General features: G+C 47.0%; 1 protein-coding gene across 1 annotated transcript in view; it reads left to right on the top strand.

The window, feature by feature from the left end:
* LOC127010442 (nuclear hormone receptor FTZ-F1 beta-like) overlaps positions 1 to 12,500 on the top strand; it is a 215,708-nt gene that overhangs the window by 179,400 nt on the left and 23,808 nt on the right. The window contains exon 7 of the mRNA XM_050884612.1: positions 6,516 to 6,614. Within this exon, the coding sequence (XP_050740569.1) occupies positions 6,516 to 6,614 (99 nt within the window). The remainder of the gene's footprint in view (positions 1 to 6,515; positions 6,615 to 12,500) is intronic.

The following is a 12,500-nucleotide window of genomic DNA, read 5'->3' as shown; positions in this document are numbered from 1 at the left end:
TCTCTCTCTCTCTCTCTCTCTCTCTCTCTCTCTCTCTCTCTCTCTCTCTCTCTCCCTTTCAAACTATAAAAAGATGTATGAATCGACGAAATATAATAAAAGTATAAAAGCTCAGAATGGTTATATAACAGCAGCCCACACAAAGATAACCGTGAAAATTAATGTTAATGTAAATGTAGAAGCAAAAAGGAAAAAAAGAGAAAAAGAAAATGGGGGTAAAGAGATACCGTAAAAAAATAATGAAACCAAAAGATTAAGCATAAAGTTCTATCGCCGAAAAGCCAAAGTAAAGAAATATGAGACGAATATATATTTTTTTTATGAAGTAAGAGAAAAAAAGACAAACTCGTGCGGGGAGAAAGGAGTGAATGTGGACGCGAGGAGATCAGGGAATGATTTAGCAGCGTTGCGAGCTGAGTAGTCACGGGCATTAGTGACTTGAGCAGCAAAGCCTTTTATATAAATCTCATGTCAGCGTAATGCATCTTTATCAAGTCTTGGGTCTAGTTTATGGTCATTTACTCTTGATATTCATTTTTATTAGTAGTATTTAAAGTTCTTGTTTCGCAGTGGTAGTAGTAACAGAAGTAATTGTAGTAGTTGTTACCTGTGTCAAACGTTGCTGTAGAATTAGATAAAAAGTGTAAAATTAACTAAGGTTCGGGGTTAGTAGTAGTAGTAGTAATAGTCGTTTCCAGTTGCTGTAGGAATAAATAAGGAAAGGAAGGGTAAGAAATAAAAAAGATTCGAAGTTTGTAGTAGTAGTAGTAGTAGTAGTAGTAGTAGTAGTAGTAGTTACCTTTGGCGGGCGCTGCTGTAGGAATAAATAAGGCAAATGAAGAATAAAAATAACTAAGGGTCGGGGTTAAAGGCGCAATGCGGGAATGAATGGCCGGGACGGATGAGGCGCCGAAGAAAAGACGGAAAAAAAAAAACCTCAGTCCAAAAACAAATCCCGCATTACGGACGAAAGGGAAAGCAAGTCACTCGGTCTAATCGGAGAGGGGGTCAATTAAGCACAGGTGGAGGGGCCTGATTAATGGGAGCAGAGGGGGGGGGGGCAGGAGGGAGAGAGGGGGAGGGAGGACAGGTGTGAGTGTTTACATAAATTGTCCCCTTGGTGGCGCTGGTTATTGATTGTGCGGGGTTGTGATTCCTGGTAAAGGCTCGGGGGAGGAGGAGCGGGAACAGGGACACACGCCACTCGCCCCTGCTCCTCCTCCTCCTCCTCCTCCTCCTCTTCTTCTTCCTCTCGTACTCCGATCTGTCTCTTCCTCCTCCGCCAGTCTCCGTCACCGTCACCCTCCTCCCCCACTCCTCCTCCCTCTCCCTCTCTCTTGGTTCACATTCTTTCACTTCCTTCCTTCCTTCCTTCCGTCTTTGTTCGTTCTTCTCTTCCTCCTCCTTCTCTTCCTCCTCCTCCTCATACCCTTTTTATTTTCCTCTTTTCCTCCTCGTGGTATTCCTCTGTTCCTAGTTTATTTAGTCCCATTGCTCTCTCTCTCTCTCTCTCTCTCTCTCTCTCTCTCTCTCTCTCTCTCTCTCTCTCTCTCTCTCTCTCTCTCTCTCTCTCTCTCTCTGAGAAATCAGTCGTTAAACGCGAGCTTTCGTTTACTTATTTTTAATCCTCTTTATCTCCTTTCATCCCACCCACGGCATCTTTTTCTTTTCTTTTTTATATTATTTTATTCCTCCTTACTCATTTCTATCATTCCCTTGACGTTCCTTCTTCATTTTCACATGTATCGTTTTTTCTTCCTCCTCCTCCTCTTCCTCCTCCTCCTCCTCCTCCTCCTTGTCTGTCGCTGGCTCACGTTCGCTCAGTCAGTCGCTTGTTGGATAATTTCATAATCAGGTTAAGGCTCCGCGGAAGCATATCGAGCGATGGCATCATGTCACCTCGTGCTGGGCGGTCCTCGGCACATTGTTTGTATCTCTGATTTATGACGCGGCGTAGCGGGAGGTGAGGGAGGGAGGAGGCAAGTAACTTAATGGGAGAGCGACGAAATCAAAGTCTGACAGGAAGAAAGGAAGGATGAATGGATTGATGCTGTGTGTGTGTGTGTGTGTGTGTGTGTGTGTGTGTGTGTGTGTGTGTGTGTGCCTTGCCGTCTGCTCGTCCTCGACACTTCAGAGCAGTCACGAATTCCTCTGAAGAGAGTAAAATGCGTCGTCATTTTTCGTTCCCGATTGAATGACCTGTTTCGTTGATTTTTAATGCAGTCATTGTTCACTCCAGCGAAAGTGGAGAAAGGTTAAGTCCGTGGATCAAGGAACGTAAGCGAAGTGAGTGTATGAGTTCATTACTGACTCACTTCGGTGTCGCTGAACCTCCAGTAAAGCATTGTGAAGGAACATCCGGGAAGTGGTGTGCGGCCGAGATATATTGAGCCCTGCGTGTGTAGAGCAGAGGCGGCGGACTGATAAATATAACATGTGTAAGTGTGTGGCTTGAACCCGTCTGATAGATCCCTTGCACCCCGCTCCTCCTCCTCCCCAGTGCAGCAGAGCATATTCCAGAGCCTCGAGATGCTGGACAACAAGGTGTGAATGTGGCCGCGAACTCTCCGCTTCACCAAGGACATGTCACCAAGGCTCTCGCTGGTCGACAGATGACGAACTTGGCACCTGAACCGACAATCGTGACGCTGCTGCCTCCTGGTGTTCCCTAGAGAGTGAAAGAAAGAAAGAAAGAGGGCGCGCGTTCCCAGTGTTACAGTTTTCGCGTATGTGGACCACGTCTGACGCACGTCCTCAGGGATTGTTTGTGTGTGTTTGTGAAGCAGCCGTAAGTGTCCCCGGAGCGACCCCCGCCCACGCCACGCCAGACACCCCGGGAGTGAGACGCGGCGGCCCCGTGCACCCACCCACCGCCCACCAGTGCCTTCCAAGACCACCCTGCTGTCGTCCGCTCCACCCAGACACTCCACTCCTCGTCGTTTGCAAATTGCCTGGTATAAAAAAAAAATAGCAATACGTGATATCCCGTGACCTGTGAAGCTCAACTCGGTGCCAAACCTCAGCCAGCCTTCCGCCTCCGCCACCCACACCCACGCACGCCCACCTCCACCCCCGCCGCTCCCCGCCCGCGTGCTATGTGGAGCGAGGTGACCAGCCGGCGTGACCCTATGTGTGACGTCATGTTGTCCAGGGGTCACGGAGGGGGTCAGGGGAGGTTCACCCTGCAGAACCTCATCCTCGGTCACCAGTTTGCCTCCAAGCTGGTGAGTCCTGAAGTGAGACCCACGACGTTTTTTATAAGTGTTCTTTGTTGTTACTGTCCTTGTTTTTTTCTTGATTGTGGTGTGACATTTGGTTGTATTTTCTCTGTGGTGTTCGTATCTTGTTTTGTTTGTTAGTTTGCTTGTTTGTCTCATTGTGTAAGTGTGTGTGTGTGTGTGTGTGTGTGTGTGTGTGTGTGTGTGTGTGTGTGTGTGTGTGTGTGTGTGTGTGTGTGTGTGTGTGTGTGTGTGTGTGTGTGTGTGTGTTCACCTCTCACCTTAATAATCTTTTTACCTTCGCATCATTCTGAGTCAAGGTAAATGTCTATTTGTTTCTTTTATTTTCTTTCTTTTTATCCTTTTTTCTATTATAGTTTCCTTTGTCCGTCCACTGTTTTTTTTTGTGGTTTTATGTTGGTGTCTCCGCGGGGCGTGGCTGAAGTCAACAGGTAAGTGTCTGTTTGTTTACCTGTGACGTAAGGGTCCACAGGTGCACGCCAGAAGCTGACGTCAGGTGATCAGGTGAATCAGCGCTGAATGCAGGTGTTTAATTAAAGTATAAGTGTGCGTCCACGTGTGTGTGTGTGTGTGTGTGTGTGTGTCTTTGTCTGTTTGTATGTATGTATGACTGAATTTTAAGCATTTTATGTTGTTGTTGCCCTTGAAGTTTTTTATCTGTTATTCATATATTATTTACTTCCCTTTCCTCTCCAGGCTTCTCGTTTTCTCTCACTCGTCCTGCCTTTCAGTCTCCCCTCTTTTCCCCTCATCTTTCATTCAGCCTTATCCCTGTCCTCCGTCACTCTCCATGCTCACTCTTTCTAGCCTAAAACTTCACTCTCCCTAACTTTTATTCGTTTCATTTTTGTCTCTTTACCCATAACTCTTTCTTACACACACACACACACACACACACACACACACACACACTGAGACAAACAAGCAAACTAACAAACAAAATAAGATACAAACACCACTAGCTTATCTCTCTCTCTCTCTCTCTCTCTCTCTCTCTCTCTCTCTCTCTCTCTCTCTCTCTCTCTCTCTCTCTCTCTCTCTCTCTCTCTCTCTCTCTCTCTCTCTCTCTCTCTCTCTCTCTCTCTCTCTCTCTCTCTCTCTCTCTCTCTCTCTCTCTCTCTCTCTCTCTCTCTCTCTCATAGTTTTATCTCGTTTTAATGCATCCTTTCACAGTCATTACTTGCACTTTTCCTCATTCATTATTTTTATGGCCATGAATGTTGATGTTTATTGATGCGCGCCACTTTTTTTTTCTCATGGCCAGCTTTCTTTTCATCCTCCTTATCATCATCATCATCATCATCATTATCGTCGTCATGGTATTAAATTAAGTCATCCTCCCCGTCTTTTCTGTCAATGCTACCTCATATCCCCTTTCCGTGACCTCACCCTGCTCACCCTTTTTATTCCCATCACTCCCCTTTCCCAGTCGTCCCCTCACCCTTTCCCTTACTCTTCACCCTAATACATGTTTCACCCTTTATCCCCCATCACTGACCTTCCTTTCCCAGTCACCTCTCACCCTTTCCCTCACTCTTCACCCTGATTCATACGCCACCCTTTGTCCCTCATCTCACCTTCCTCTATCGTTCCCTCACCCCTTTCCCTTCACCCTAATACATGCTTCACCCCTTATCCCCATCACTGACCTTCCTTTCCCAGTCACCTCTCACCCTTTCCCTCACTCTTCACCCTGACTCATGCTTCACCCCATATCCCCATCACTCACCTTTCGTATCGTTCCCATACCTTGATTCATGCTTCACCTTCCATCCCCTTCACTCACCTTCCCCAATCTTCCCAGACGGTCGCTCCCTTCATCAGAGTCCCTTCATGTCCCTCTGCTATTCAACGGCGCACTTCCCTTCACTTCCCCTCGCATGCCCACTGCCCAGCCGCCTCCCTAAAATAACGCCTCCCACACGCTCTCTCTTCCACGTACCTCCTGCTCTCTCCTCTTTCTGCTCTTACCTGCCACTCTGCACTCATCTTTCCCCTGCCTTCCTTCCTCCTCCTCCTCCTCCTCTGTCACCCGCCGTCCTCCCACCAGCTCTTACATCAGCGTTCCCTCACCGCTTTCCTCATTGTCTCTCTACCCAGTGCACTCTTTCTTATCCTCACACACACGCTACCTCTTCATATCCTCCTCTTTCTTCTTCTCCCGCTCCTCCTCCTCCTCTTCGTCATCTCCTACTTCCTTTTGGCATTCACATATACCACGCCACATGTCTCTCTCTCCCTCTCCTTCTCTCTCTCTCCTCTGCCATCTGACTTTTCCTCTCCAATCTTTTCTAGCATCTCCCTTTTCTTCTCTCTCCCTTGTCTTCTTTTCATCTTCCTGTCTTCCTTTAACTCCACATATACCACGCCACATGTCTCTCTCTTCCTCTCCACTCTCTCTCCTCTACTCTCTGACTCTTTCCCTCTCCAATCTTTTCTAGCATCTCCCTTGTCTTCTCCCTCCCTTATCTTCTCCTCCTCCTCTTCCTACTTTCCTTTGCCTCCACACATACCACACCACATGTTTTTCTCTCCCTCTCCTCTCTCTCCTCTACCACCTGCCTCTTTTCCTCTTCCATCTATTTTAGCATCTCCCTTTTCATCTCTATTCTTCTCCTCTTCGTCATCGTCCTTCCTTTTGCCTCCACATATTCCATACCACGTGTTCCTCTTCCTCTCCTGTACCATCTGCCTCTCCTTTCCTCCCTGATCTTTTCTTGCCTCCCTCCTTTTCCTCCCCCTTCTACCCTCGACCACTCCCTTCTCATCCTCGCCCTTCTTCCCCCTTGACTCGCATCTTCTCCTTCTTCCTCCCCACTCTTCCTTGCCTTCTCCCATTCCGTCCCCCTTTATTTCCTGTCTCCCCCTTTCTCTACGTTTCGTCTTCCCTTTACACTCATCATTTCTACCACTTGTTCCTCCACATTTCCTCCCCACTTTTCTTAGTCTCATTTTCTCTTATCCTCTTTATCCTCTGTCACTCCCCTCTCCTTCCCCTTCTTTCTTTCTCATCACTACCCATTGTCTCTCCCCTTTTCTCCTTACCTCTCTCTTCTCCTCTCTTCCCCTTTATCCTCTGTCACTCCCCTCTCCTTCATGCCCCTTTTTCCTTCCCCCTTCACTTCAATCTCTTGTCTCTCCCCTTTCCTCCCCACTCCCCCTGCCCCACCTCTCCTCATCCACACCCATGCCTCCCCACTCTTCTCCCCTCTCCCCCGCTCACTTCCTCTCCTCACCCATATTAAGTGACTCATTCGCCCTTATTTCTCCCCGCAGGAAGAACAGATGAGGGTGGACGCCGAGGAACCCATGTCCCCAATGTCCCCCATGTCTCAGGGTTCCGACCACGAGCACGAGAAACCCGCCGTCAGACAGGTAAGAGAGAGAGAGAGAGAGAGAGGTGTGTGTGTGTGTGTGTGTGTGTGTGTGTGTGTGTGTGTGTGTGTGTGTGTGTGTGTGTGTGTGTGTGTCGTCCCATCTTTCTATCTCCAGTTCTTTGGTAATCCTCTGTATATTTTTCTTCTTCCTCCCTTTGACTCGCTTCCGTGACATTCCCTCTCCCCTTCTTCTTTTCCCTCCCTTCCTTCCTTCCTTCCTTCATTCATTCCTTCCTTCATCACTTGACTCCCATCCTTGCAACACTTCCTCTCTCATTCTTCCTCACTTTCGCCTCTTTCCTTTCCCATCTTCCTTGTCTATCTTAGGTTTTCTCTTCTTACTTTTCTTTTCTTATTATTCGTCCTTTATTTTCCTCCCTCTCATTCTTCCTCACTCTCGCCTCTTCACCTTCTCTCATCTTCCTTTTGTTCATCTAATTCCTCGTCCATCTCAATCTTTTTCTCCTCCTGTTCTTCTCTTCTCTCTTTTTATTTCTCTTATTCGTGTTTTCTTTCCTCTCTTCTCTCCTTTCCTCTCATTCTTCCTCACTCTTGCCTCTTCACCTTCTCTCATCTTTCTATTGTTCATCCATTTCCTCGTCCATCTCAATCTTTTCTCCTCCTTGTCTCCTTCTCTTCTCTCTTATTATTTCTCTTATTCGTGTTTTCTTTCCTTTCTTCTCTCTTACCTCTCATTCTTCCTCACCCTCGCCTCTTCACCTTCTCTCATCTTCCTTTTGTTCGTCTCCTCTCTCGTCCATCTCTGTGTTTTCTTTTATTCCTTTTCTTCATCTCTTATGATTCGCCCTTTCTTTCCACCCTTTCCACCCTCCACCTTCTCCCCTCTCATTTTCCCTCACTTCCCTCTTCACCTTCTCTCATCTTCCCATTCCAGCATTTTCTCCTCCTGTTCTTTTTCTCTCCCCTCTTTTATCATTCGTCCTGTCTTTCCGCCCTTCTCTCCCTACCTCCCCTCCAACCCCCTCCCCCCCTCTCCACCTGCCAACCTGCCTCCTCCCACCTGCCAACCTGCCTCCCCCGCCTGCCTCTGCCCGCCTTCCCGCCTGCCTCTCCGCCTCATGGTAAACACTCATTACTCTCCTCATTTTCCCTGTGTAATTGACCATGTACAAAGACAATTAAACTTTCTAATTGGATGCGTTGTTACACCTCATCGCTTGGCCATCTGTAACTTGCTTCCTTCGTCTTCTGCTGCTTTTTTTCTGCTTCTTTTCTCACGAGTTGGTTCGGTGACTTTTTTCTTTCTTAACATCGTAATTTTCCTCCTTCTCCTCCTCCTCCTTCTTCGGTTTATTAATGTTGTGACTGTTTTCTTCTTCTCTTGACACCGTATTTTTCCTCCTCCTCCTCCGTTTTTAGTTTATAATGTTGTAACTATTTTCTTTTTCACATAATATCCTTTTCCTCCTCCTCCTCCTCCTTTTTCAGTTTATAATGTGACTGTTTTCTTCTCTTGATACCCTGTTTTTCCTCCTCCGTCTCCTCCTTTTTCAATTCACTAATATACAAATTACAAGTTTTTTTTTCTTTTTATTTGGTCATTTCTTCTCTTTTATTCTCTCCAAGTCCCGGTGTTGCTAGCTTACAATAAAGAAGAAAGATTGAAGGTAATGAATCAAAAAGGAAGAGAAAGAAAATGTGAGGAAGTGAGAGAATACACTAGTAATATATAATAGTTATGATCTTATTGGCATCGCGGTGTTCCCTGTTTGAGTTTGAACAGTACAAATGGATGAAGCACAGAGGAAGAGTTATAAAGAAAAAACACGTAAGGATTATGTAGGAAAAGTGGTAGAGTGAGAAAAGTGAGTGTGAACGAGAAAGAGAGACCATAAAGAACAGAGGAATAAAGAAAGGGAACGAAGAGGAATGTTAAACAGGAAAGAAATATGTGGGCAAGGAAAACAACACTCAACGAGGAGAATGTTGGAGGGAGGGGAGAATGTGCCTCCCTCCTCCTCCTCCTCCTCCTCCTCGTCTTGTGCAGATCACGATGGTGCCTCATATAAAAGAAAGAAAAGAGAGAGAGAGAGAGAGAGAGAGAGAGAGAGAGAGAGAGAGAGAGAGAGAGACCGACCGACCTGGCACTTCTAAGAAAGATGACGAAATGAGCGATTAAGGAAAAAATAAGAGAGAGAGAGAGAGAGAGAGAGAGAGAGAAAGAGAGAGAGAGAGAGAGAGAGAATGTAAAACAGTAAGCGTACATTAAGAAAAACAAATAGAAGGAAAAGAGATAAGGAGGAGAAGGAAAGAAAAAAAGCCTCGTCATGGTACGCGTAATGCCCGAGTCGGAGGTCAGAGAGAGAGAGAGAGAGAGAGAGAGAGAGAGAGGGGTTCACCTGAGCAGTTCCTATGTTCACCTGCGTTCTTTGGGGGGCGACGACCCTGAAGACGCTGATTTGCTTACTGACGGCACGACCCGCCACCCTGATGCCCCTGGAGGAGGAGGAGGAGGAAAAGTGTAGATAAGACGAACATGCATTACTTAGCCAGTATAGGTAGGCGTCGTCTCTCTCTCTCTCTCTCTCTCTCTCTCTCTCTCTCTCTCTCTCTCTCTCTCTCTCTCTCTCTCTCTCTCTCTCTCTCTCTCTCTCTCTCACACACACACACACACACACACACACACACACACACGCCACCTGCCCCTCTGTGCCACCTGACCCATGGTAGACAAGGTCAGAACGTCATCTTGCGTCAGCTGATTAGAGGGGGTCGCGGGGGAGGGGGTACCACCTGCTCCACCCCCCCTCGTCCTTCTTTACTTCTCCCCACCTGTCGCTGACTCATTCTCCAACGTCAGCCATTCTCTCTCTCTCTCTCTCTCTCTCTCTCTCTCTCTCTCTCTCTCTCTCTCTCTCTCTCTCTCTCTCTCTCTCTCTCTCTCTCTCTCTCTCTCTCTCTCTCTCTCTCTCTTCTGCGTCGTCTTAATCTTTTTTTCTTCTTCCGTTTATTCTTATTCTTAGTCTTTTGTTCCTCCTTTTTCCTTTCCTTCTCATTATTGTTTTCGTCTTCCTCGTATTTTTTTTCCGTTTATTCTTATCTTGTTTTTTCCTTTTTTTTCTCCTCTTTTCATCTTTGTCCTTCTTCTTCTTCTTCTTCTTCTTCTTCTTCTTCTTCTTCTTCTTCTTCTTCCACTCCATATGTTTACTCACCCTCCCCTCCCCCTTCCTCCCTCCCCTCTGAGTGCTAGTGGACGACCCGGAGTTATTGGCAGACCTAGCGGGACCGAGGACACCCAGCCTTCTTGGACTCTCTCAGGAGGAGGGGTGGGGGGGGTGAGCAGGGGCGGAAAGGGGAGGGGGAAGTATGGGGGTGTTTGGATGGGAAGACTGGCAAGGGGAGGATAGAAAGATAGTATTGAAGGGATGGGAATAGAAGAGAAAAAGGAGAGGAGGAGAAGGAGAAGGGGAAGGTATACAAGAGGAGGAGGAGCCAGGCTTTTTGACCTTGTAGATGTTTCCCTCCTCCTCCTCCTCCTCCTCCTCCTCTTGCTCCTCCTCCTCCTCTTGCTCCTCCTCCCTTTAGAGTCCTTCATTCTTGCTTCAAACACTGTATAAGAAAGATATGTTACCTAATAATTTTGAGAACAACAACATTAACAACAACAATAATAATAATAGTAATGATAATAATAATAATAATAATAATAATAATAACAATAATAAAGCGACTCAAGTGACACAGGTGATTGGTCTTACAGGTGTCACGAGCTCAGCGCCACAAAGTAATATCGCCTTTTGTGAGCGTAACTTATCTTCTTCACCGCTGCTCCTCCCCCACGTGTGTCACCGCGGCCAGTTAGTTAATAGAGTGGGCTTGTGTCACGTTCCCCGGGCGCCGCCGACTCAGCTCCCCGCTCCCAAGCTCTTCATCATCAACCGTTAATGACTTCGGTGTTGTCCTTCGCTGGCCTCGTTTCGTCAGCCGCCTGTGTGCATAATTGTTGTTCCTCTCTGTGTTCACTAGGCGACGAAGGTCCTTGCTGGAGTGGGGTTAGGGTAGCGTGGTAATAGTTTCCTCCGTGACTTTTTGCAACGGAAGGGAGAGAGGGAGGGATGAAGGGAGATGAGGAGGGGTTGAGAGAGAAAAGTTAGAGAAAGAGGAATGAAGAGAAAGAGAAGGGAGGGATGAAGGGAGATGAGGAGGGGTTAGGAGAGAAGAGTTAGAGAAAGAGGAATGAAGAGAAAATGGATTGAGGAAGAGGATTGAAAAGAAAAGGGTTAGAGAAAGAAAAATGAGAGAAAGAGAAGGGAGGGATGAAGGGAGATGAGGAGGGGTTGGGAGAGAAGAGTTAGAGAAAGAGGAATGAAGAGAAAATGGACTGAGGAAGAGGATTGAAAAGAAAAGGGTTAGAGAAAGAAAAATGAGAGAAAGAGAAGGGAAGAGGAGCGAAGAGAGAAGAATGAAGAGGGAAGAGGTTGAATAGAAAAGGGTCAGAGGAAGAGAAGTTAAGAGAGTAGGATTAGAGAAAGAGGAATGGAGAGAGAAAGGGATGGAGAGAAAAGGAATGAAGGGGGATAAGGATTAAGAGGAAAGGGTTGGAGGAAGAGAAGTGAAGAGAGAGAGAGAGACGGAACCTACCTGCACGCATCAAATCACGAAGACACGAAAAGGTTACGGAATTTAATCATGTGTGTGTGTGTAATAATAATAATAATAATAATAATGAGTGTGTGTGTGTAGGTGGTAAGTGGTACACACCTACCCTTGTCACGGCTTTCCCAAGGGTTTATTTATTGACTTCTCGTTTCCGCTTCCTAGATAAGTCACCTGGCCGGGTTAACGAGGCCCCTCACCTGGCGGGGGGAGAGAGAGAGAGAGAGAGAGAGAGAGAGAGAGAGAGAGAGAGAGAGAGAGAGAGACTTAGACAGACAGATAGACAAATAGACAGACAGACAGAGGGCGTGAACCGGATAATGCGTATCAATAGAAATTCATCACGGAGGAGCGAGTATAATCCTATAATAAGACACACACACACACACACACACACACACACACACACACACACACACACACACACACACACACACACACACACACACACACACACACACACACACACACACACACCTCTGCCCTCAAGGTCGTGCGCATACCGATTGGAGTTCGTATTTGACACATTCTTGGGGTGTGTGTGAACCGTAATGCGTCTGCTTCCCATCCTCCTGCTAACCACGCTTCCTTTCCTCCTCCTCCTCCTCCTCCTCCTCCTCCTCCTCCTCCTGACTCGGCACTGCCCACACGTTCCCAAAACATTTTCCTTCGAGGTTAAATCTGTATCCAAATTCGTCTCACGTTTAATGATCTGTTTGGATGGAGACAGATAGTGACGAGAGAGAGAGAGAGAGAGAGAGAGAGAGAGAGAGAGAGAGAGAGAGAGAGAGAGTTTATTGACTTATAATCTCCGTATTTGTCTGCCTTTGTGTTGTTGAATACGATTACATTTTCATTTCCGTGTTTCTCGTAGGTCTCATTTCCTCTCTTATCTTTTTAGTCTTACTCCTTCCTTACACCTGGCACTCACCTTCCTTACACCTGGCACTCACCTTCCTTACACCTGGCACTCACCTTCCTTACACCTGGCACTCACCTTCCCCCTTACACCTGGCACTCACCTTCCTTACACCTGGCACTCACCTTCCTTACACCTGGCACTCACCTTCCTTACACCTGGCACTCACCTTCCTTACAACTGGCACTCACCTTCCTTACACCTGGCACTCACCTTCCCCCTTACACCTGGCACTCACCTTCCTTACACCTGGCACTCACCTTCCTTACACCTGGCCCTCACCTTCCTCCTTACACCTGGCACTCACCTTCCTTACACCTGGCACTCACCTTCCTTACACCTGGCACT

Source organism: Eriocheir sinensis, chromosome 43 (assembly GCF_024679095.1).
Source record: "Eriocheir sinensis breed Jianghai 21 chromosome 43, ASM2467909v1, whole genome shotgun sequence".
Classification (NCBI taxonomy): domain Eukaryota; kingdom Metazoa; phylum Arthropoda; class Malacostraca; order Decapoda; family Varunidae; genus Eriocheir; species Eriocheir sinensis.
The sequence above is the reverse complement of the archived record's forward strand: the minus strand, read 5'-3'. Positions and strand labels throughout refer to the sequence as shown.